The sequence below is a fragment of the Brassica rapa genome, chromosome A06 (assembly GCF_000309985.2).
Source record: "Brassica rapa cultivar Chiifu-401-42 chromosome A06, CAAS_Brap_v3.01, whole genome shotgun sequence".
Taxonomy (NCBI): Eukaryota; Viridiplantae; Streptophyta; class Magnoliopsida; order Brassicales; family Brassicaceae; genus Brassica; species Brassica rapa.
Window position 1 is genome coordinate 2,056,871 of NC_024800.2, and position 25,607 is coordinate 2,082,477.

General features: G+C 36.8%; 5 protein-coding genes and 1 non-coding gene across 9 annotated transcripts; 4 read left to right on the top strand and 2 right to left on the bottom strand.

Moving 5' to 3' along the window:
- Positions 1 to 2,627: 2,627 nt before the first annotated feature.
- Positions 2,628 to 9,756, top strand: LOC103871359 (alanine--tRNA ligase). 2 transcript variants are annotated; one of them, XR_004448315.1, is made up of 24 exons: positions 2,628 to 2,955; positions 3,513 to 3,751; positions 3,974 to 4,114; positions 4,381 to 4,527; positions 4,713 to 4,865; positions 5,272 to 5,401; positions 5,621 to 5,717; positions 5,888 to 6,008; positions 6,199 to 6,258; positions 6,358 to 6,408; positions 6,480 to 6,575; positions 6,686 to 6,787; positions 6,940 to 7,062; positions 7,370 to 7,513; positions 7,603 to 7,674; positions 7,762 to 7,837; positions 7,925 to 8,067; positions 8,152 to 8,260; positions 8,351 to 8,538; positions 8,632 to 8,721; positions 8,840 to 9,022; positions 9,105 to 9,284; positions 9,373 to 9,589; positions 9,628 to 9,756. XR_004448315.1 is itself a non-coding variant. In XM_009149600.3 (23 exons), exons 1-23 carry the CDS (start codon positions 2,673 to 2,675, stop codon positions 9,442 to 9,444), a joined length of 3,000 nt encoding a protein of 999 aa, XP_009147848.1. In that variant the 5' UTR covers positions 2,628 to 2,672; the 3' UTR covers positions 9,445 to 9,710. The 2 variants fall into 2 exon arrangements, 1 of the variants encoding a protein (XP_009147848.1); XM_009149600.3 differs by having other exon boundaries at positions 9,373 to 9,710.
- Positions 9,757 to 9,986: 230 nt separating this feature from the next.
- On the top strand, positions 9,987 to 13,196 carry LOC103871360 (probable disease resistance protein At1g15890). Its single transcript, XM_009149601.3, has one exon. The coding sequence runs from the start codon at positions 10,485 to 10,487 to the stop codon at positions 13,014 to 13,016; it is 2,532 nt and encodes an 843-aa protein (XP_009147849.2). The 5' UTR covers positions 9,987 to 10,484; the 3' UTR covers positions 13,017 to 13,196.
- A 1,539-nt stretch (positions 13,197 to 14,735) lies between these two features.
- On the top strand, positions 14,736 to 17,993 carry LOC103871361 (probable disease resistance protein At1g15890). Its single transcript, XM_009149602.3, has one exon. The coding sequence runs from the start codon at positions 15,225 to 15,227 to the stop codon at positions 17,778 to 17,780; it is 2,556 nt and encodes an 851-aa protein (XP_009147850.2). The 5' UTR covers positions 14,736 to 15,224; the 3' UTR covers positions 17,781 to 17,993.
- A 261-nt stretch (positions 17,994 to 18,254) lies between these two features.
- On the top strand, positions 18,255 to 20,857 carry LOC103871362 (B3 domain-containing protein At1g43171). The gene has a single exon (XM_033272565.1). It carries the CDS (start codon positions 19,241 to 19,243, stop codon positions 19,631 to 19,633), a length of 393 nt encoding a protein of 130 aa, XP_033128456.1. The 5' UTR covers positions 18,255 to 19,240; the 3' UTR covers positions 19,634 to 20,857.
- Positions 19,833 to 25,595, bottom strand: LOC103871363. Of its 3 annotated transcripts, none has more exons than XM_009149605.3 (12): positions 24,185 to 25,595; positions 23,926 to 24,003; positions 23,629 to 23,786; positions 22,832 to 22,907; positions 22,601 to 22,668; positions 22,235 to 22,484; positions 21,897 to 22,013; positions 21,683 to 21,789; positions 21,550 to 21,603; positions 21,369 to 21,452; positions 21,131 to 21,294; positions 19,833 to 21,016 (listed from the first exon to the last, which is right to left on the bottom strand). In XM_009149605.3, exons 1-12 carry the CDS (start codon positions 24,489 to 24,491, stop codon positions 20,866 to 20,868), a joined length of 1,614 nt encoding a protein of 537 aa, XP_009147853.1. In that variant the 5' UTR covers positions 24,492 to 25,595; the 3' UTR covers positions 19,833 to 20,865. The 3 variants fall into 3 exon arrangements, with proteins under 3 accessions (XP_009147853.1, XP_009147852.1, XP_033128439.1); XM_009149604.3 differs by having other exon boundaries at positions 21,897 to 22,016; XM_033272548.1 differs by lacking the exon at positions 23,926 to 24,003 and having other exon boundaries at positions 21,897 to 22,016.
- On the bottom strand, positions 20,387 to 20,466 carry TRNAL-UAG. Its single transcript has one exon. It is a non-coding gene; the product is annotated as a tRNA-Leu (tRNA).
- Positions 25,596 to 25,607: the final 12 nt, after the last annotated feature.

The following is a 25,607-nucleotide window of genomic DNA, read 5'->3' on the forward strand; positions in this document are numbered from 1 at the left end:
AATTGTGTTTTAAAAGATTAGAAAGACAGAGAAGTATATTTATAGACGAATCACATATTGAAACATATCTAATTTAAGCTATATTTTTTAAAAAAAATTCGAAATTGAAGGATCTAGTTTGACCAATTTTTTAACAATTTCTAATTTATTATTTATTTAATAGATAAATAGTTTGGCTCATTTATTTATAAGCTTATAACACAAATAGAATGAAGATTCAAATAGTTAACGACCATTTGTTCAAATAATAATTCCCACATAATAATTATCAAAAATAAATAACAAACCATCAGCAAACATTAGTGGATCATATCTTCCAAAAAAAATATGGTGCCTACAAATATTAACACAGTCGTTACAAATATTTGAGGGATGATAATGATCATTAATAAATTCAACACAATAAGTGCAATTAACACAAAAGTTTTTGAGAGGAAACGACTAAGCATGCTGCTACTATTTAAACAGATTAAGAAAGGACAAATCTCACTAATGTAAAAAAAAGCTTCGTTTAGTTTAAAGATCCTACCAAAACAGATGTGAGTCTCCTTGAAGCTCTTCTATTGAATTTCATAGCTACATGGAGGTGATGTACCAACAACTCATCCTATTACCACTTGTGAAGAATCTGTTGCTGCAAACCACTACATGGAACAATCTTGAAGCACACTATGTCAAAGCTATCATTCGTAACTTCTATGAAAATGATGTCATTAATGGTCTCTTTCAATTAAATGTAGAAGCTGGTGGTGTACATAAAGAATCAACATATTTTTATGGAGTTCTCCTACTATGTACTAGAATAATGGAAGATGGCGAGTAAATACTCTGCTAATCTCAATTGGCTCGAATACACAACCTTGATTAACGGCTGATGTAACAACATAAATACATCTTTCCATGGATCAAGCGTGCCAAAAAATATAAGATATCTCAAATCTTTGAGTAAGATGAGACCAAGCAACCTTTATCATCTTAATGATATGACAAATATATGTGCAAAGTGCTACTACTATAAGCAAATAGTGAAGTTTGTCTTTATGATATGACAACACCACATCTCAAAGAGTTGTTGTGCTGTTATACGATGAAGACTAACTTTTTCATTTGCTTATAATAGAAGCATTTTCAAGAGTTAGTTGTGTTGGAAGCTTTACTATTCGAATTTCAAATTTAATAAGTCTATGGTTCACACTTCACACCTTTTAGACGAGGTTGTTGCAGCATTTTCCTATATCCATGTGTAATATATTTTCATTTGAAAAAAAAAAATGAATTCCAAAACACATGGCAAAATCTTACAGAAACCATGCCTTCTTAAATAACCATTTTCAAATGAAAAAAAAAGCACTTTCAGTTATTACACATTTAAAATTTTTACTCATAATTAAATGAGGTTGGCAGCTGAGTTGGACGAAACAAATGTGGTTAGTTTATGCCTTTATGGAGACACCACTGATGTGAAACAGTGAAGCATAGAAGTTTTTAGCCTCGATTTATTGCCTTAGACTGTGTGTATCCTTGCCACTCTTTCCTTGTTTCATGATGAACTTCATTGCCACCGTCTGATGAAACCGCGATCAAATCAAAGTTTGAAATCAAACCAGTAGAGAGATTAACGAACAAGTTAACCACAGTAATTTACCTGGCTGGTGTACTTTCGTCTTCCTTTCTAAACTCTCCCGAAAGAGCCTTCACCGACGAGCTCGATAACATGATAATCCTCCACGCCCATAATCTGAGCACGATCGTCTTTTGAATCTGCCGCATAAAGAAACGTGTTAGCTTCCAACGCTATATAACGACACTGTCACTAAAACTGAGAGAGTCCATGTCACATTCAATCGGATTTCTAAACTATGTTGCTTTCCGATTTCATTTTTAGGATAAGGGACTAACAGGAAACATCTAAGTAAAGCTAGAGATGCAGATTTCTAAATCCGATTAGCAAAATAATCAGACCTTAGTTCAGATTAAACGGGGAAATCGAAGGATGGCTCGCGAAGGTTATAAAGTAAATTTTTGCTTCTAGAAGTCGTGAACAATGTTTTAAATTTTATTGCTGATCTTACATTTTCCCGATTTTTTTTGGGTGAATTTTGTCCTCAAACAAGTTATCAATATTTTGCTTCTAAAAGTCGTGAACAATGTTTTTATTTACGGAGTGGTTAACATGAACCCAATAACTTCACAAACATTAAAACCTTTTTATACAATACATTATCTACCTTATTCTCTTGACTAGTAGTGGTTCATGATCTTCCTGTTAAATATAGTAAACTAAAAAAACTAACGTCAGTGGAAACACACACACAGACAAGCTATGCTTTGAAGTTTTCTACAAATAAGTCATTCTTTTTGCGTTTACTTAAAAAAATGTTAATTCTTAAAAATTTTCTACAAAATAAGTTACTACTTTTATGATTCCGTAGAGTTATAGCAACGGCGACGAAGTCGCAAAAACATGTATACACACATCGACTGATAATGTTACAGAATCAAACCATAAATTAATAAAAACATTTCTTGTCCGAAAAAGAAACAAATACTTACATTTTTGTGTTTGTTTTATAGTTTTTAATTTAATAATATCTGACGGAAAAGGAATCGGATAATATAACAAATCTAACGGCAGAGAGTAAGAGAGAGAAAGAGGTGTTTGCTGCGTTTGAATGAGATTAAACAACGCCGCTCTTCTTCTTCTTCTGCAATCCACCTCTCCGCCTAGGGTTTTCTCTTCCACTCTCCGCCGCCCTTTCCTCTCTCGCTCCCGCTTCAGCTTCTCTTCTTCCGCCGCAGCCATGCCTGGTTCCGAACCATCATCGGAGATTCAATGGCCAGCCAAGACCGTCAGGGACACGTATTTCGATTTCTTCAAAGGGAAAGGTCACAAGTTCTGGCCATCGAGCCCCGTTGTTCCACACAACGATCCCACTCTCCTCTTCGCCAACGCCGGTACGTAACTTCCAATCGCTACAATCAGATTAATCTCGTATTTTGATTGTGGAGTTGACTAGATTGCTTTGTGATCTATTCACTCTTAGTTGATTAAGAGTTTGTAGATTAGAAGATTCATATACTGTCTCAAATGTCATGTTACTGATTCTCTTAGCTCTGTGTATATTTGTTCATTGTTATCGAAGCGTTTGGATCTATTCAATCACTCTCAATTGATTAAGAGTTTGTAGTTTGGAAGATTCATAAACTATCTTAGATGTCATTTTCTTGATTCTTAGTTAATTTAATACTTCCGTTTCATTTTAATTGTCGATTCTAGTTTTATGTGTTTATGCACACATATTAAAAAAACGTATGATTTTGTATATTTCCAAAACAAAAACACAATTACCTATACACCTAACCATATTTCAAGCAATAGAAAAATAAAAAAGCAGAATCTTGTTAATAAATTTTGCATTGAAAATTTTTCCCTACAATTAAATCGAAACAAAGAGAGTATTATTGGAGATAAATTTAATTTAATTTAATTTCTCTGTTTTTTTTTTTCAAAGGAATGAACCAGTACAAGCCAATATTTTTGGGAACGGCTGATCCGAATACGGAGCTCAGCAAGCTAACTCGGGCGTGTAACACACAGAAGTGTATTCGTGCTGGTGGGAAGCATAATGATCTTGACGATGTGGGGAAGGATACTTACCATCACACCTTCTTTGAGATGCTCGGTAACTGGTCATTTGGAGATTATTTCAAGAAGGAAGCTATTGAGTGGGCTTGGGAGCTCTTGACTAAGGTTAGTTGAACAATTAGCATCTTGTTTTGAAATACGCTGTGGTTCAAAGAGTACGTCGTGGAGTATTGTCTCTCTCTCCCTCCTACGACAGTAATGTCACAGTTTTTTTCAATTTTTTTTTATTGGGTCGTGTGTTTTGATTAAGATCCATTGCAACAATATGTCATAGTTTTGTTAAGTGATTCCTTTTGTTGTTATTGAGTGATTGAGTTTATGTCTCAGGTTTATGGGCTACCGACTGATCGAATTTATGCTACCTACTTTGGCGGGGATGAGAAAGCTGGCCTTCAACCTGATAATGAAGCTCGAGATATATGGCTTCAGTTTCTCCCACCTGGACGTGTCCTCCCTTTTGGTTGCAAGGTATGTTACTTTACTACTATAAAAAAAAACAGATTCTTTTATATGAAATCTGCTATATCTCTATTCTCTATTTCCTAAGGTTTTTTCAGAAGTGCGAGTGTCTTGTATATATTGACACTTGCTGTCAAGGTTAAGCTTGAATGCATTTGTGGTAGGACTACGCTATCAAGTTATAGTGATTTCCAGTGAAGAATTTTGTGTAAAATGTAAAACTATGAGTTTTCTATTGCTACTGTTCCTTCATTTAATTTTTGGTGACACTGCAGGACAACTTCTGGGAAATGGGAGACACAGGTCCGTGTGGACCTTGTACTGAGATTCATTATGATCGTGTTGGCAACCGTGATGCTGCATCCTTAGTTAACAATGACGATCCAACTTGTTTGGAAATATGGAATCTTGTGTTTATTCAGGTACGAACACTCTCTTTCCAGATTTGTAATTTAGTTCCATTTTAATAATTTTCATCTATGTATCGTGTTTGTATAGAGAAACTCTACATTACATCTCTAGTTGCATTGTTTTTGCTTCTTTATCTTTGTTATTATATCCTCAATTGTTTTCTCTAACGAGGCCTGTTACTATATTTTCAAAATAGTTCAACAGAGAGAGTGATGGCTCACTAAAACCTCTCCCTGCTAAGCATGTCGATACTGGAATGGGTTTCGAGAGGTTAACTTCTGTTCTTCAGAACAAAATGAGCAACTACGATACAGATGTGTTCATGCCTATCTTTGATGACATTCAGAAGGTAATTTGTGGAACCTTAAGGTTTTATGACATTCTGTTAATTTCCAGTTAGTATTCTTACGGTTAACGGTTCCTCTTTCGTCTCATTTAGTACTATCATCGTTGTTGTTATATGACAAATGGATTATGAGTCCTGGTAATTCTGTGAACTCTAATCTTAGGCTATGTGTTCACTGGGATTTTACAATAATTCTCCTTTTATGCACACAGTCATTTGTTTTGGAATGTCTGATTTAGTGACTTTGGAGTATAACGATGAAGGGATCATAGTACTGGTATCCGGGGGATTATTTCCTTGTTAGCTGTGGTTTTTGTCATGTATTTTTATCAGTTAGAGAAGTTAAAAAGAGTTCTGATTAGTCTTTTTCCCCTAACTGTTGTGAATGTTCATGCTTTCACATTTTTAGGCCACAGGAGCGAGGCCATATTCTGGAAAAGTTGGTGTGGAAGATGTCGACAGAGTTGACATGGCTTATAGAGTGGTTGCGGATCATATTAGGACACTATCATTTGCTATCGCAGATGGCTCTCGTCCTGGTATGGCCACGATTTCTTGTCTCATTTTATACAAACGTCTTAGTATTTGATCATTTATTTTAGTTCTTACGTCTAATTATCCAACGAGAAGTGCTTTTGGTTTATTTATTCTTAATTGACATGATGGATTTGTGCTTTTTCTTCCTCAGTCAGCATATTATGATAGTCTATTCTTTCTTGTTGGTTAACAAATACCATCCAATGTACACACTCTTGCAGGTAATGAGGGCCGTGAGTATGTTCTACGGCGTATCCTTCGCAGAGCAGTTCGCTATGGAAAGGAGATCCTAAAAGCTGAAGAAGGTTTTTTCAACGGGTAGGAAACCACACTTGATTGTCATTGCATGGGTTGTCTCAATATTATTTCGTTGATGCTGGAACATGTTTATTTTTATCTTGCATCTTTGTAAATGCAGCATGTGTTTCTATACGCATATCAGCTCCGTCTGTGTTAGACACTAATTAGTTTGCGCTTTTAACATGCAGACTCGTCAGTTCTGTTATTCGAGTGATGGGCGATACCTTTACAGAGTTGAAGGAACATGAGAAGAAGATCACAGAGATAATAAAAGAAGAGGAAGCAAGCTTTTGCAAGACTTTGGCGAAGGTTAGGACTGGCTCATCTATTTGCAGCTCAATATCGATAATGCCTTTTGTATATATTATTTCCAGTTTCGCCCTAATTCAGTTTACCATAATTTCAGCTTTCCTTTTTCTGAAAGATGAATTGTTTTGATATGTTAAACTTTATAGTGTCTATAAGAACATTTAGGTTGATTATATTATTTTCATGGCAGGGAATTGAGAAATTTCAGAAAGCTGGACAGGCAGTTCAGGGGAATACATTGAGTGGAGAGGTACTTATCTAACTATATCTGTGTTGTATGTTAGATGTTGCAGTATTTTCATCTGTGATGTTTGAATTTCCATCTCAACATACCGTTTTCTCTTTGCAGGATGCTTTTGTCTTATGGGATACGTTTGGGTTCCCATTAGATCTCACACAGGTACTTAGGTCATTCGTAGTTATATCTAAAAGTGTATGCGTTTCTTTATAACTCTCATTCTCGGGTTTCAGTTGATGGCTGAAGAAAGAGGGTTGCTGGTTGATGTTGATGGCTTCAACAAAGCCATGGAAGAGGCGAGGGAAAGATCTAGAAGTGCCCAGAATAAGGTGTTTCAACTTTTCTCTCTTTCCTTTGATGTTAAAATTAAGTGGGACTATGGTCAACGTCAAATTTACATTTATCTATTGACTGATCTTCTGATGTCAATTTTTGGTAGCAAGCTGGTGGTTCCATTGTTATGGATGCTGATGCTACATCAAAATTGCACAAGGCTGGTGTTTTAGCAACAGATGACTCTTTTAAATACACTTGGTTCAAGGTTTGTCCTATTTATTCCAGAAAATTTGAATGTTGGGCCTGTACTGTACTTATGTTGGGGTAGAAAGAAAGAAATTAGGGTACAGAGTAGCATATGGATTTCACTTAAATTAAGCCTGTGCTGAGCAAATGTCCTACCAAATTTTGCGACAGGATCACGAGAGTGAAGTAAAGGCTATCTACACTGGCTCTGCTTTTCTGGAAAGTTCAGCTGCTGGCGATAATGTTGGACTAGTTTTGACGTCGTCTAGTTTCTATGCTGAGCAGGGTGGTCAGGTGATCCATTTTATTTGATAGGCACTTTATTTTTCCGAGTGTTCCATTTCTAATCATACGAGTGATGGCATGAAAAGGAGTTATGTTCATCTTGGATATATGTACCTGATAGTAACACCATTAACACTGTCATGTAAGAACTGCACTGTTTGAATATACGTATCAGTTGCAAACACCATGCAATTGTTATCGTCGGTTTTGGAAACGAATATCTATAGTCTGTTTAGAGCTGCATATATATTTTAGATTTCACAAATTCTTATATGTATATAAAATTCGTGCCCTTGACATTTTGCTCTGGCAATAGATTTTCGATACAGGACTTATTGAAGGCTCGTTTGGTACATTCAACGTATGTAATGTCCAAATATTTGGAGGCTTTGTTCTTCATATTGGTTATCTCTCAAAAGAAACTGGAGTTGTATCTGTGGGAGATAAAGTGACTTGCAAGGTATCGCTCTGCATCATACAGTGTTTGTCTCAGTCACCAGCGTATTTGGTACTACCTTAACTGTTTGGATATCCGTTTTCTCTGTGTAGGTTGACTATGAGAGGCGTAAGCTCATCGCTCCTAACCATACTTGTACACATATGTTGAATTTTGCACTGAAGGTATTGTTTCTGTAGTTTAAGTTACCTAAAGGGTAATTTCCTTTTTCTTAAATTGGATCTCAAAACATTCACTTTCCATGAATTCAGGAAGTGCTCGGGGATCATATTGATCAGAAGGGATCAATAGTTCTTCCTGAAAAACTGCGTTTTGATTTTTCTCACGGTACATTCTTCAATACGTATTTTTCATATGGATATGGATATGGATAGTCTCTTATAATTGTCTAACGGTTTCCATAATTTCGAGTAGGCAAGCCGGTTGATCCTGAAGATTTAAGAAAGATCGAAGCCATAGTGAATAAACAGATCAAGGATGAACTGGATGTATTTTCGAAGGAATCAGTGCTTTCTGAAGCCAAGCGAATCAAAGGTTTAAGAGCAGTGTTTGGTGAAGTAAGCTGTCCACCAGTTCTCTTGCAATGCGTTTTTAGTTTGTTTTCTGTGAATCTAAAACGTTTTCGCTTCTTCTGTTTTTAGGTCTACCCTGATCCTGTTAGAGTGGTGTCGATTGGGAGACGGGTCGAGGACCTCTTGGCTGATCCCGAAAACAATGAGTGGTCATCACTTTCTTCTGAGTTTTGTGGAGGTTGGTTTCCGTGGGGGATGGTTTTCTGGGACCTAGAGATTACTTTTCTGAATTAGAGTATTGAGTATAGTATTATTTTGGATATCGCAGGAACCCACATAACAAACACCCGTGAAGCGAAAGCTTTTGCTCTTCTATCAGAAGAAGGAATTGCTAAAGGTATTCGTAGGGTAACTGCTGTGACTACCGAATGTGCTTTTGATGCATTGAACGTGGCGTCCTCACTTGAAAAAGAAGTCGAGGATGCATCCAAAGCGGAGGGGAGTGCATTGGAAAAGGTTATCTCTCTTCTCTCGTTTCTCACAATCTAAAAAATTATAATAAGTCTTATTCATGTCAGACTTAATGTGATCATTTTTGAATGTTGACAGAAAGTTGCTGCTTTGAAAAGCCGGGTAGACTCGGCAATTATGCCAGCGGCCAAAAAGGCAGATATAAGGGCCAAGATTGCTCTGCTTCAGGTAATCTCTTTCAGCTCTACATTGAGGAGCTTTATTCTGCATCTACTTTGCAAAGAACCTTCGGCTTGTGTCTGGTAACATAAGTATTAAAGTGGATATATTCTTTTTTACATTGCAGAATGAAGTGAGAAAAGCTCAAAAGAAAATAGCAGAGCAGAACCTGAAGATATCTGTGAAAGTAGCAACAGAGGCAGCAGAGTCTGCAGCATCTGATGGGAAGACATTCTGCATTATCCAGCTTGATGTAGGTCTCGATGCAGCTGCCGTGCGAGAAGCTGTCTCGAAAGTTATGGAAAAGAAGGTAAATCTCCATTTACCTTTACTAACTACTCCTTGAAAAGGTAAAGAAAGTTAAATAAAAGTGTTGTTGGTGAATCTTGTAGGGAATGTCGATAATGGTGTTCAGCACAGATGAAACGACCAACAAGGCGGTTGTGTGTGCGGGAGTTCCAGACAAATCTGATAAATTCAAGCAATTAGACGTCACTGAGTGGCTTACTACTGCATTGGGTCCTCTGAAAGGGAGATGCGGGAAAGGGAAAAGTGGTCTTGCATCTGGACAGGTATGTGCTAATTGATCTCAATCTAAAATCCGTCGGTGAAGTATATGGACATATATTGACTCTTGAGAATATGTTGTTGTGGTCTCAGGGAACGGATGCCTCTCAAGTGAACGCAGCTTTGGATCTGGCTGCATCATTTGCATCACTGAAACTCAACTGATTGATGTGGAGGTGATTACAGAATCTGTGTGGTCTTGGACAACCTCTACTCATTTGATACCATTGTATACCGTTTTACTCATTTTAAGATCTACTGTTCTCTCATTTCTTGTGTCGAATTCGTGGTACTTCTTAGTCAGTCAAAGTTTTTTTTTTTTTGGTAACAATGTTAAAAGAGTCAAAGTTAGCAATTGGTGGTACCTCTTTTGAGCCAATCCGGTGATGGTTCTACTGGTTTGGTTTTATATTTCAATAATTTATGGAACATAAAAGCTGTTCACTCGTTTCTTTGGTTTGATATGGTTTCAGTTCAGATTTTGTTTTTCTAAAATATTTTTGGATTCGATTGTTTTAATTTGAAAAAAGTAAATTATCATAAATACTTAAAAAAATATGCAATAATTTGATCTCGAATTCTTTCTATATTTGATCTCAAATGCTATTATACAAGTAATTATGCAGTTGATTTTTTTTCTAAAAAAATTAGATATATGTTTCTACGATTATTTATTTTAGAAAAATTCTCTACGATTGATTTTTTTAAGTTTTTGTCATGAAAGTTCTTGTCTTATACCCATTTAAATCTGTTACACCTTGGAGGAAGATAAAAATATTACAAACTGGATTCGTACGTAGTCTAAATCTAAAGTCCATGAGTGGAATATGATAAACTGGATTCGTAGGTAAAGGCCAAATCTTAAAGTCCACAAGTGGAATATTACAAACTGGATTCGTACGTAGTCCAAATCTAAAGTCCATAAGTGGAATATGATAAACTGGATTCGTAGGTAAAGTCCAAATCTTAATGTCAACAAGTGGAATATTACAAACTGGATTCGTACGTCGTCCAAATCTTAACAGTCCATAAGTGGAATATGACAAACTGGATTCGTACGTAAAGTCCAAATCTTTATGAATTATTGGTATCTAGTTATCGGTCTTACTAGCTGGAGGCTTACTATTTTCTCATCTAAGTCAATCAAAAATTATCGGTGTCCTCTTTCTCTTGTCCATTCACCAAAGCAGTGAGTTTGAGCAAATATGGGAGGGTGTGTATCAGTAGATATACCATGTGATCAAGTGGTGAGTCAAACCTACAGATGCTTATTTGGGGATGGAAATCACATCCACATGATGAAGGCTAACCTCGAGGCTCTGGATACAGCTACGCGAGAACTTAGAGAAAGGCGAGTTGATCTGTCAAGAAGAGTTTCCCTAGAAGAAGATAAAGGTTTGGAGCGGCTTGCTAAAGTAGAAGGATGGTTGTCAAGGGCAGAAAGTATTGACTCTGAGGTCAGTGATCTGCTTAGGGAGGAACCAACTGAAACTAAGAGATTGTGTCTTTTCGGATATTGTTCAAAAAATTGCATATCAAGCTGTAAGTATGGTAAAAAGGTATCGAAGAAGTTGGAAGAAGTTAAAGAGCTTCTATCTAAAGGAGTTTTTGAAGAATTGGCCGAGAAGAGGCCTGCATCAAAGGTGGTGAAGAAAGATATCCAAACAACAATAGGTCTGGATTCAATGGTCGGAAAGGCATGGAACAGCATCATGAAACCTGAAGGAAGAACTTTAGGTATTTATGGAATGGGGGGAGTTGGGAAAACAACCCTCTTAGCTCGTATCAACAACAAATTCGACGAAGAGGTGAATGAATTTGATGTTGTGATATGGGTTGTGGTCTCTAAAGATTTGCAATACAAGGGGATTCAGGATCAGATTCTAAGAAGATTACGTGCTGACCAAGAATTGGAAAAGGAAACAGAAGAGAAGAAAGCATCTTTCATAGAGAATATCCTAAGAAGAAAGAAATTCATACTGCTATTAGATGATCTGTGGAGCGCGGTAGATTTGAACAAGATTGGAGTTCCACGTCCAACTCAAGAAAATGGATCGAAGATAGTTTTCACCACTCGTAAAAAGGAAGTTTGCAGACACATGAGAGCTGATGATGAGCTGAAAATTGATTGTTTGTCAACGAATGAAGCGTGGGAACTGTTTCAAAATGTAGTTGGAGAAGCCCCATTAAAGAAGGATTCGGAAATTCTCACACTTGCAAAAAAAATTTCCGAAAAATGTCATGGATTGCCACTTGCACTCAATGTGATTGGCAAAGCCATGTCATGTAAAGAGGATGTACATGAATGGCGTCATGCAAATGATGTTCTCAAAAGTTCCAGCCGCGAGTTTCCAGGTATGGAAGAAAATATTCTTTCAGTTTTGAAGTTCAGCTATGATGGTTTAGAGGATGATAAGATGAAATCATGCTTCCTATACTGTTCTTTGTTCCCGGAAGATTATGAAATAAAGAAGGAGGAGTTGATAGAGTATTGGATCAATGAAGGATTTATAAATGGAAAGAGAGATGAAGATGGAAGTAACAACAAAGGTCATGTTATAATTGGTTCGTTAGTTCGTGCGCATCTATTGATGGAATCCGAAACTACTGTGAAAATGCATGATGTGTTACGTGAAATGGCTCTTTGGATAGGGTCTACGTCTGAAAAAGAGGAAGAAAAGCAGTGCGTCAAATCTGGTGTGAAGCTAAGCTGTATACCAGATGACATCAACTGGTCAGTTTCGAGAAGGATCTCATTGATGAGTAATCAAATTGAAAAGATATCTTGCTGTCCCAAATGCCCCAACCTTTCCACTCTATTTCTCAGGGATAACGACTTGAAGGGTATACCGGGCAAATTCTTTCAGTTTATGCCATCCCTTGTCGTCTTGGATCTTTCGCGTAACCGAAGTCTTAGGGACTTGCCGGAAGAAATTTGCAGCTTGACTTCCTTGCAGTACCTCAATTTATCATACACACGCATAAGTTCGTTATCAGTTGGTTTGAAGGGGTTGAGGAAACTAATAAGCCTGGACCTGGAGTTCACCAAGCTTAAAAGCATTGATGGGATAGGAACAAGCTTACCAAATCTTCAGGTGTTGAAACTATATCGTTCTCGTCAATATATTGATGCAAGATCAATTGAGGAGCTACAACTTTTAGAGCACTTGAAGATTTTAACAGGAAATGTGACAGATTCTTCAATTTATCTGGAAAGTATCCAAAGAGTGGAGGGATTGGTGCGTTGTGTTCAACGCCTTCGGGTTATCAATATGTCCGCAGAGGTTTTAACATTAAACACGGTAGCTCTGGGCGGTCTTCGAGAACTTGAGATTATAAATTCCAAAATCTCTGAGATAAATATAGATTGGAAATGCAAAGGGAAAGAAGATCTTCCTTCTCCATGCTTCAAGCACCTCTTCAGTATTGTTATACAGGATTTGGAAGGTCCAAAAGAATTGAGCTGGTTATTGTTTGCTCCAAATCTCAAGCATCTTGAGGTGATACGTTCACCAAGCCTAGAAGAAATAATAAATAAGGAGAAGGGAATGAGTATTAGCAATGTGACGGTTCCCTTTCCGAAGCTAGAATCCCTCACTTTAAGGGGTTTGCCTGAATTAGAGAGAATATGCTCAAGTCCTCAGGCTCTTCCATCCCTGAAAGATATTGCTCACTGCCCAAAGCTGCCACTAGAGAGTTTCCAAGACACGAACAGGTATGTTGAAATTGAAGAATGAGGCTCAGAAGCCCCGTTTCATATGTCATATGTGTGTGAGTGTATCCTCTCAGTTTCTTAAACTTGGTTTCGGTTTTATGTTGTGCCTTCGCTTGAATGACATTGTTGCATTTCCACTTCTCTCCAGTTTGTAAGTTGTAACCATTTCATACAGTTTCCTTAAAGCTTTTATTTGTGTGTATTCCGATGTATCTCTAATAGTAAGAAAACGACAGTGGGTGAGCAATCATCTTCTTCAGTTTCTGCAGCGGTTCAACTTCGTTAGCTTCCACTATCATGGTGGTCGGCGAAAATTGCTATAATAATAATAGAAAAAAAATTGCTATGTAACCTATTAAATTGTAATGAGAAAGAAGACACATTTGAATGGTAATAACTAATAACCTGTGATCTGGAGCTTGAGTGATTAAAGATCAGTGATGAAAAAAAAGATCATATATTTTCTGTTTGAATGATTTATGTTCTCTTCTCTTATTGTTAATCAGCATTGATACCGTGGAAGTAAAATCGTGGCATTTCCGACAAGGTTCTTGATATTAGTGTTGCCTAAAGTGTAAACTATTTCGCAAGTTGGCTGTCTTGCAGTTGTAGTAATTGACTTTTGATAAAGAGAGTCAACAAAAGTTAAGATATTACTATTCATCTGGATCATTCCTCAGAGAAGAAAAAATCCATGGAACGAACAAAATACTTTCCTCGTTCTAATCCCCTATGTCGAGTGTCTGATCCAGCTAACCATCACACACTTTGCCGACGATGTGATCCACCACTCTCCATCTGTTTTGCCTGCAAAGACCATCATCTGAAGAGATATAGGTATTATTACTATTGCTCTACTTGTGATTTGGAATTCCACAGACGTTGCCACTTATACTTCCTCCCAAAGTAAGCCATCCTTTTTACCTCCACCACTCTCTGACCCTTACCTCCTCAGATCCTTCTTTCCATAGCTCTAATAACCTGTTGATTGGGATATTATATCCTCCGGTTCAGAAAAGTCTGATATCAATATCTGATGGAAATCATGTCAAATGCAAGTATTGTTAGAGACATGTTAAAGACCGATACTATCATTGTCCAGTCTATAATTTCAGTCTACACATCAATTGTGCCTTAAATTCACCACCTCTTTCCCTCTTCCACAAAAGAGTCCCTTTGCCATGTGATGTTTGTGGCTTCTCTCTTGACTCTACTTGGGATCCTGTTTACTCTTGCCAACTTTGTAGGTACATCGCCCATAAAAAATGTATCTACTTGCCTAGTGTTATTAAGATCACCCGTCTCCCACACCATCACAAACTCAGGATGAGTTTTCACAACCAAAGCAGATGAATAATACTTTTTTACTTTGTGTGTGATTGTGTATAAAAGTGAATGGCAATTTTGAAAATTTAACATTAGATTTGATTAAGGCTACAACTATTAGTTAGATATTTTTTTGTTAAAAATATTTGAGGTGATGACATATCGTTAGAAACTAAATTAGAACAAACTTAAAAAAAAAATATATATATATATATATATATAATATATATTATGATTTGTAAAATAATTAGATTATGTTTAGCTAAGTTTATGATTTGTAAAATAAATAGACAAATTTGATGTGATAAAACTACATTTACAAATAAGGCGGTTTAACCCTAGTATCCAAAGATAAAAACTTACAGTTACATCCAAAATAACTACATCAAAAATTGCTCCAAATATATCTACAGCAACAAAGTTACCGTTAAAGCCAATTCTTTTACACCAAAATTTTACAGGTAAGTTTATACGGCCACGTCCCTAGTTTGCTTTGGGTCGGTCTGGTCTTTTTTTTGCCCACCCCAACAAGTAATGGGTGATATTCAACGATGTAGATTCAGATTCTGCGACCAAGGCAAAATCACATTTCGTTTCAGTAAATTGCTCAGGAAAAAAGAAAAAGAACATAACAAATTGGATTGGACTGTAAAATCCAAAGTCTTAAAGTCCACAAGTGGTTCATGTGACTCTAATTAGACATCCTTGGGGATAGGAAAAGTGTGGCCTTCATTATTATTGTTTTGTGAATTATTGGTGTAGAGTTATTGGTCTTCGCATATGGCTTACTATTTTCTCACCAAGTCAATGAAAATTATTGGTGTTCCTCTTTCTCTTTCTCTTGTTCATTCACCAAAGCAGTGAGTTTAGTGGTTTTGGTTTCTTTCGGAAAGTTTGAGCAAAGATGGGAGGCTGTGTATCACTAGATTTATCATGTGATCAAACGCTGAATCAAACTTGCAACTGCTTATTTGGGGATGGAAATTACATTCATATGATGAAGGCTAATCTGGAGGCTCTGGAGACAACTATGCAAGAACTTAGACAAAGGCGAGATGATCTGTTAACAAGAGTTTCCACAGAAGAAGATAAAGGTTTGCAGCGGCTTGCTCAAGTAGAAGGATGGTTGTCAAGGGTAGCACGTATTGACTCTCAGGTCAGTGATCTGCTTAAGGACGAACCAACTGAAACGAAAAGATTGTGTCTTTTTGTATATTGTTCTACAAAGTGCATATCAAGCTGTGAGTATGGTAAAAAGGTATCAAAGAAGTTGGAAGAAGTTAAAGAGCTTCTATCTAGAAAAGATTTTGAAAAGGTGGCTGAAAAAAGACCTGCACCAAAGGTGGGGAAGAAACATATCCAAACAACAATAGGTTTGGATTCCATGGTTGAAAAGGCATGGAACAGCATCATGAAACCTGAACGAAGAACGTTAGGTATCTATGGCATGGGGGGAGTTGGAAAAACAACCCTCTTAACTCATATCAACAACAAATTGGACAAAGAGGTGAATGGATTTGATGTTGTGATATGGGTTGTGGTCTCTCAAGATTTGCAATACAAGGGCATTCAGGATCAGATTCTACGAAGATTACGTGTTGACAAGGAATGGGAAAATCAAACAGAGGAGGAGAAAGCATCTTCCATAGACGATATCCTAGGAAGAAAGAAATTTGTTCTGCTGTTAGATGATCTGTGGAGCGAGGTAGATTTGAACAAGATTGGAGTTCCACGTCCAACTCAAGAAAATGGATCGAAGATAGTTTTCACCACTCGTTCAAAGGAAGTTTGCAGTGACATGGAAGCTGATGATAAGTTGCAAATTGATTGTTTGCCAGCGAATGAAGCGTGGGAACTGTTTCGAAGTATAGTTGGAGAAGACACATTAAAGCTGCATCAGGATATTCCCACACTTGCAAAGAAAATTTGTGAAAAATGTTATGGCTTGCCACTTGCACTCAATGTGATTGGCAAAGCTATGAAATATAAAGAGGATGTACACGAATGGCGTCACGCAAAAAAGGTTCTCAGTACGTCTAGCCACGAGTTTCCAGGTATGGAAGAAAAGATTCTTTCAATTTTGAAGTTCAGCTATGATGGCTTAAAGGAAGAAAATGTGAAATCATGCTTCCTATACTGTTCTTTGTTCCCGGAAGATTATGAAATAAAGAAGGAGGAGTTGATAGAGTATTGGATCAATGAAGGATTTATAAATGGAAAGAGAGATGAAGATGGAAGTAACAACCAAGGTCATGTTATAATTGGTTCGTTAGTTCGTGCGCATCTATTGATGGAATCCGAAACTACTGTGAAAATGCATGATGTGTTACGTGAAATGGCTCTTTGGATAGGGTCTACGTCTGCAAAAGAGGAAGAAAAGCAGTGCGTCAAATCTGGTGTGAAGCTAAGCTGTATACCAGATGACATCAACTGGTCAGTTTCGAGAAGGATCTCGTTGATGAGTAATCAAATTGAAAAGATATCTTGCTGCCCTGAGTGCCCCAACCTTTCGACTCTATTTCTCCAGGGTAACAATTTGGAGGGTATACCGGGTGAATTCTTTCAGTTTATGAAAGCCCTTGTCGTCTTGGATCTCTCGCATAACCTACTTTGGGAATTGCCGGAAGAAATTTGCAGCTTGACTTCCTTGCAGTGCCTCAGTTTATCATTCACATTTATAAGGTCGTTATCAGTTGGTTTGAAGGGGTTGAGGAAACTAATAAGCCTGGACCTGGAGTGGACCAGCCTTACAAGCATTGATGGGATAGGAACAAGCTTACCAAATCTTCAGGTGTTGAAACTGTATCATTCTCGTGTTTATATTGATGCAAGATCAATTGAAGAGCTACAACTTTTAGAGCACTTGAAGATTTTAACAGGAAACGTGAAAGATGCTTTAATTTTGGAAAGTATCCAAAGAGTTGAGCGATTGGCGAGTTGTGTTCAACGCCTTTTGATTTCCGGTGTGTTCGCAGAGGTTATAACATTAAACACGGCAGCTCTGGGTGGTCTTCGAGGACTTGAGATTTGGTATTCCCAAATCTCAGAGATAAAGATAGATTGGAAAAGCAAAGAGAAAGAAGATCTTCTATGCAACAGTTCTCCATACTTCAGGCACCTCTCCAGTATTTTTATATACGATTTGGAAGGTCCAAAAGAATTGACCTGGTTATTGTTTGCTCCAAATCTCAAGCATCTACACGTGAGAAGTGCACGTTCTAGAAGCGTAGAAGAAATAATAAATAAGGAGAAGGGAATGAGTATTAGCAATGTGCATCCTGATATGACAGTTCCTTTTAGGACGCTAGAATCCCTCACTTTAGAGAGATTACCGGAATTAAAGAGAATATGCTCAAGTCCTCCTCCTGCTCTTCCATCCCTGAAAATTGTTCTTGTGGAGAAGTGCCCAAAGCTGCCCGAAGCTGCCATTAGAGAGTTTCAGAGACACGAACAGGAGTAAGGAAGTTGATGAATGAGGCTCTGAATCCCCAGTTGCATATGTCATATGTGTGTGAGTGTATCCTCTCAGTTTCTTAAACTTGGTTTTGGTTTTATTGTTCTGCTTTTGCTTGAATGTCAAAGTTGTATTTCTCAAAGCTGGAAACTTTTCATTGCTGCAGTTCCACTTCTCTCCAGTTTGTAACCATTTGATACATTTTCCTCAAAGCTTTCATTTGTGTGTGTGTTCCAGTTCAAGTATCTCTAACGCAAACTCTTGACCCAAAACCGCATTGTTAATAGTAAGAACGACAGTGAGCAGGACCTTCTGTTTGAATGATTTATGTTCTCTTCTCTTAACTGGGAGGGGGACATTCAGAGTCAAAAGAAGAAGGCTTCCTGATCGATGAAAGCTACGCAGTCTGCAAATGGAACTAAGAACAGATCAATCTCTTGGCAGGAAAACGCTGGAGAAGCTTAGCTTTGAACCGAGTCAACAGTTTCCAACATCTAGAGATCATTTTTCTTAACAGAGTATTGAATATATTCTATTATTTTGGAACACACATAACAAACACGATGAGGTGATATCTCTGAGACAGCATTATGAAGTGAAACCGTCACGCTCAAGATGCAAGCAATCCTCCTCATGAACACTTTTTTTTTTTGATCCCTTTTACTTTCATTGATGATTCTTCCTTTAGGAAAAAATGCTTCTCATCTGCATCTTTCAAGAAGCACCTCAAAACGATTTAGTTCGTCTTTCATCCGCTTCCTCTGGTCACCTAAACCAAACAAGAACACAACGGTTCTTCCAAGAGAAACCTAAGCAACAACCTCCACCATTTGCAAGTTCTTGATTCGCAAGTGTAACGCCCCATCTCTTAAGCTACAAGAGTCAACTACCAAACTACACAGCACAAGATTCCAAGTCCCAAAGTTGTTGCAGATTTTTTTGCTGATTGCTCCGTCAATTAAGAAATGAGAGACATGTTTTAAAACTTTCTGATCACAATACCGTTGGATACGAGAAACCAACCAGCCATGTCGTGAGTTTTCAAGTCTCAAAATTTCCAATAAAAAAATATAGACAATTTAAGTTTTGTTAACGAGAGATTTTTCTATTTCTTCCTCTCTTGTATTTCTATTCTTCCTGTTATGCTTTTATGTAAACATACCTCTCTGCTCATGACATCATGACTTGCTTCCCAAGCTACATTGCTCCTCCTCTTTCCATTTTCATTTCAGTATTAATAGTATTGATTTAGCAAAAATATGGACAATTTCGCCTTTTTTTAAACAGAATATTTCTGATTTCTTTGGAGTTCCTATTTTTCTTGTATTTCTTTTCTTCTCAGGTTAATCCGGGTATATATATATATATGTTTCTGTCTAACAGACAAAAAAAAAACTACACAAGTATTCTTCTTTCTTTTACTTTCAATAGCTATCTCTAATTTTTTTCTTTAAAAAAAGATCAATATGATCATTGGTGCTTTATATCCTATTGATATTGTCGAACCCATCCATCCTGCTATGATTATAACAAAACAACTGACAAACACTGATTATGTACAAAATATGGTGTTACCGAGAGAACAAATTGAGTCAGTTCTCGCGGTGATGGATGGTGTTACAGATGAGGGTTTAAGAAACGGTAAGGAAGTGGATGTTTATGATGCAACGGAAGAAGACGAATACAAAGTCACCATAAAGCGTTTTAACGACGACACCAAATATGTTTTTGGAAAAGGTTGGAGTACAATGAAGTATTCTTTGGATCTCGAAGAAGGCCAAGAACTGAAGCTCTACTGGCATCGTGGTTACAAGAGATTCATTGTTCTCAATTTTCAGTACACTCTTCTAATGATTTAAGTGTAGCGCACATGCGTCTACCTCTTCGGTTTTTCTTATTAATTAATAGCTCTAGTTTATTATGTTTTTGGATTTCATTCGTAATGGCTCTAATTAATTATTATATTTTAGATTTCATTCATATTTTCTTAGTTAAGTGTTATTTTTCCTGATTTTTAATAAATTTAATTGAAATATCTTGAATTTCAAAAAACATACCTGCGCAAGGTTAATGAAAATCATCACATATACAAAAAAGGAACGTTTTTACATTCGAACCTAATTAAAACTATTGTAGAGCTTCCACTTGTTTGTTCGAGCACAAACCAGACATTCGTCTGCATAAGGTATCACCTTCCTCATTGCTCAGACAATGTTAGATTCTGTCGTCCATAATGTCCTGCAGAAACAAATATTATTAGAAGGTTACTAAAAGTTCAATAGCCAAAAGACGAACATGACTCTTCTGAAGGTAAAAAATCAGAAGTATAGCTTTTTGGAGGTTCAAAGGGAAAAAAAGTGGAATGGGGTCGTATGAGATGCCAGAGAACTCCTTTGCATCACAGCAGTCAACGAAAGAATGTTCTTAATCAAATAAGAGCCGAGCCATAATCCCACCAGGTCATTCATTAGCGTACACCACTACTAACCAAAAGCTTTAAGAAACATTAAAAAAAAAATTGGATAGTTAAGATGTTTGGGTCATACGACGGATACCTGGCAAAATGATTTTTATTCATTTATTTTCATGTAGGGAAATTAAAATAAAATTGTTGACAGCTGTGGGATTTGAACCCACGCCCTTTCGGACCAGAGCCTAAATCTGGCGCCTTAGACCACTCGGCCAAACTGTCTTGTGCAACTTTTAACCGGTAGCTTAATCTATTAGCTTGATACAAATGTTGTACACTTTTGGACAGATACACGTAGGTATTTGACATTCTATTTATTGTGTTCTGATTATAGGTTTGGATTTGAAGAGATAATGTAGATTCTATTTGAAATAAAATATCGTAACAGTTGGTTTGATTTGGTTCACTTTTTTTTTGTGCAACTAATTTGGTTCACTTTGGAATCTATTTATTTGTTCAATGTTTATTTAGGAATTACACGTGCGTTGGAAACATAAGTAAAACAATTTGCGTTAAGCTCCCTTCCTCCCTCCCAAACCATAAGATCATTTTGTTTTGCATAAAAACTAGCAAAATGAAGAAAAACATGTGTTGTTTCAAAAAAAAAAAAAAACGTGTGGTTTAGCTACGAACCCAAGAAGGCTCCAAACCAAAGAGCTTATCGCCTCGGTTTTGAGCAGCTGATGACGTTCGGGGTGGTGGTGCATGTATCGTGATCGGAAGAACCCATTCGCATTTTTCCCTTTCCCGTATTAACAACGGATGTTCATACCTATAATCATACAGAACCAGAAGTAACCGACTTTAAACAACTTAAACACCTCAGACTGAAAGAGAATGTATCTTTTGCATTAGAAGTCCCATTTTGAGTATCGGGGGGTAATACCTGCTCAAATCCACATCCTTTGGGGTAATTAGGAACTCAAAACGAAGAATCCATTGCACAGAAACACGGGGTGTTGTAAACGACATCGGACCATCCGTGGGAATCGAAAACAGAAAGCTCGTCTGAATAAGGTCTGCAACCACTTCATGGTGATCGCTTTGGACCTGTTGACAAAAGAAACAGCGTTAGGGGAAATAAAGAACACAATGTAGTAGAAAAATCTCCATTGTATTTGTACCTTGGTATGCGTTGGAGAATTTCTCCTGGAGGGATGAACAAATCTTCTGTTTATTGTTTCTGAAGTTTCCAGTGTAACCGAGACCTGAAATCAGATATATAGATCGTTAAATTCAACAGACCTTGATATAGCCTCAACTTCAGAATTACACACAAAAAAATTACAAATTATATGGACTTACCTCAAGACATCTTCTAGCTCCTTCTTCATGGAAGAAAGTAAGAGTTCCACCAATCTACACCATTGGAGTAAAATCGTTTATTAATGCTGGAAATGTTATGAAAGAATGGGGAATTACATGAGGCTGCCATTACGTTATCGCTGAAGTAATACGTAGAGTCGGTATTCTTCGGGGAAAATCTAAGAAGGACTTGATCATCCATTCTGATGTTATACGATCTTCCTCGTGTAAATCTTTCTGCTGCAAGAAAATGATTGTACTGGATAGGTTGCCATCAACAAACAAATGAAGACTAAATCATATAAAATATTCAAACTGTGAGAAGGGTAACAGTGTAGATAGCTCACATGGAATTGGTTCTCCAGCTCCAGCTTCAGGGGAGTTAGATGCTCCAGAGCCATTTGTCTGGTTGAGCTGTTGGCTCCGAATCACGGAATCTGATGATTTACCAGGATAAAAGCCATCTACTAGGAAAAAGATAGGAATCATTTTTCAGTATTTCCTTCCTTGCTCACCAGTTATAGAGCTAATAAGGAAAATAGATAACGGGACACATTCTAAAATAGCATCTTTCAACCATTATTAGTATTTAGAGAAATTGTGTTAGCGAAGTAAGCCTTTCACAACTTCTTCGGCAAACAACTGAACTGCTGTTTTAGGCAATTACATGAACATTAACACTTACCAGGTCCAGGGTCATAAGACACCACAGCAGCTGACAACTGAGAAACTATCTCTTTTGGAGATGATCCAACACCTTCTTCAATATATGACGTGCCTTTCATTGATAAGCGCGGTCCAGAATTCAAGGACGATGAACTGCCAAAAGTTCTGTTTAAATTTCCTTTGTTAGGATAGGAAGAAACTGAGGAGATCTCATCGCGTGAACTGTCATATCCATCCTCACCATTATCATATGCGTCATTTGCTCTTATCTGCATTAAGTACAATTAATTGATTGTTCTTAAGTTGACCAGCATGCAAATGAAACCAATAGGTATACAAAAAGCTGTAAAAGTAGGAGTAAAGATAAATAGTGATATGGTCGTACCCATTCAGAGTCTCCATCCATCCCTTTCCAGTATATTTCTGTCTGAATGGTACTGGTTGGAACAATCCCTGAGAGAGAACGTAAGATGTCCATCAGCTTGCGCTGCTAACGCCATCCAAACATAAGGAAAAGAAAAAAACCTTCTACCTTCTGTATTTGTTGTCCAATGAATAAACAGGGTTCGGAACTTGAACTAAAATTCACAATTAGATAGTTGAGAACAAATCTTACCATCGGTTTGACTATCCTCTAAAAGCAACCCGTTATTTTTCGGATCTGCCCATACTTGGATTGGGACTCGAGTGTTCTGTTAGTATATCAAAACATGATCACCAGTGTCAATACTATGCCGACTTTGATTAGAAAAATCTAATAACAAAAGGGGAAAATAAATTATATTCAGAAAAGCAAGAGTCGTAACACCAAAGTATTTAAAGATTTTCTATCAAGAATCATGACATGAGGCATGTAAACTAAATTTCACTACTGACATATAACCACTCTGGACCCGCTATCAGGAAAGTAACAATTCTACTTTATTAAAGGATATTTCAATTAACTGACCGAACTACTAAATTCACTTCATGTGTAAGAAAACAAAGTAGTAGTACATGTGACACGAAAGTTTTCCAAGAACATCTAGACTAACCTATGCTTCAACCTCATACTTTGAACAAAAACACTGGTGCGTAGCCGTTCCATCGCCATAGAGAAACAACAAGCTAGATGATTTAAGAATGTCGAATGACTCGTACAGAGTTGTGTGATTGTCTTATCAAGCAGGCTAGAAACCAAGGAGCGCCTAGCTTAAGCATTATAGTAAGAGAAATTGTGTTGCAATCTAACATTCTCTTCTACAGAATTAAGTCTTCACAAGAGAGCTAGAAATGTTTGGGTAAACTCCAGTTTAGTTTTCTACACAGAAGAAAAGAAAAATATAATTGCATTTAAACAACCAGGGTAAACAAAACGCAATGTACTGCACCTACAGAACCTAAAAACAACACGCAAAAGTCAAGTAAACTAACCACTTCGATGAACTCTTTTGTCGACTCTTCGTAAAATTGACTGTTTTCTAACGCCATCAATCTTCCACTTAATGTGCTCTTTATGTAGTAATGGTAACGTAAAGTAGCACCCTTATAGGAAGGTGGTATAATCGGTGGGAGTATAGCTCGAACCATTACTGTACACAGAAACACAAACAAAGATGCCTGTGAGCTTAAAAATTGGAAATTGTAAACGCTTGATGGTCATCAGCATCCAGCATAGTCTAATGTTATTATTCATGTAAGTATTAAAGAAAGAAAATCAGGCAAGATTACATGTCATCTTAGCCCCAGGGGATAAGAGTTGATTAGAAATCAAGGATGGTGTTGAACTGTCTAGAAAGATGTGTTCACCTGAAAATTACCAAAAAGATATAACTACAAAAGTACACATGAATGGCACCGAACCTAGTGTTCCTCAACCAGGTACAAGTCTAGTTTCAAGATATTCAAAAACATCAGCAATTTAGAAATCTCCACGAACTGATATTAACATATAACAGTTACATTAACAAAAGACTCTTTTTTTCAGTACCTTTTCGTCCTTTGCTCCTTGGTGATGACTTTTGCGTAGAAAACCACTGAGTTTCCAGTTTCTCTACTCCTTTTACCTCAAAACTAAGCCTTTCCACCAAAACCGAGGGATTAGCCCCGTTCTCATGATCCATTCCAGGTGAATAACCAACCTCAAGAGTCACAAATATGAAATCTCCAGGCCTGTACACATCTTTATCCGTCTGCAAACTCAGAGTTGGTTTAACCTTGCTTTCAGAAACGCCCGAAGGTTCACTAACTTCGTTAAAACTGCTCATCCCCAAAAACGAGAACCTTGATGATAACATCGTTTACAATAGTCAATAGCTGTGTTCCTTAACTATTCAGCCTGAGGCACCACCACCAAGCAAAAGCATAGAAGCTGACTCAATTAAGTCCCTGGCGAAATAACGATCATAGATCACGTGATGATTGGAATGATCACGTGATTAGAGAGCCAATTTGTGAGGCGTCGTTTCGAACGAAGGCGATGTCTCGTTCACAGTCAGATTCACAGAGAGCTGAGCTTCTATCTACGTTGTGTTCGTGAGAGCAAGGGAACAGAGGTATCAGCAGGAGGTAAACAACGCCGGCGAGAGAATAATCCGTCGCTATGATCGAGAAAATGTGGAGGAAAGCATTCAACGTTGAGATTTCTACGGTGAACCGGGATGATCAGATCAATTTAGCTCCTGGTCTGTGATTTTTTAGATTAATTTTGTTTTCTTGACCAAAAAAAAAATTATTTTGTTTTCTTGTTAAATTACCCCATTTGTTTAAGATTTATTGTTTTATAAATTTTCAATCTTTTTTATCCGAAGCCGAAATATCTATCTAAATCTGGACCAAAAAAGCCAAAATCGGATCCAAACCGCTACACAAAAATATCCGAACGAAATTTATGAACTTAGTACTTTAGAGTATGGGTATAATCCGAACCGAAATCTAAACTAGAATCCGAAGATATTCAAAATTAGTTAAATAAATTAATGTTTTTACGTAATCAAAGTTATTTAGATATTTTATAATATTCTAAAGATTTTTGTAGTTTGTTTTATTTGTTATTTTGAATATTTTTTAGTTAATTTAGATAATTTAACTAATTTTTTCAAAATGTTTTTTTTTCATTTTACAAACAATTCATGAAATATTTATAGGACCAGAGAACAGCAAATAAAAACATTTTTGTGGTCCACCAAAATAAATTAGTTAATATACACTTATTTCTGTTTTTATTACTTGACAATTTAGATATGTTCGCATAATTTTTTTAAAAATCATATTTTTTTTAAACACCGTTAACTATTTATCTACTCATAAATCAATTAATAAAAAAATATAAATAGTAATTATAACATAAAAGCTAATACATTAAACATTAAATTCTAAAATGTTATCTAATTTAAATAAAAAGATTTTTTTAA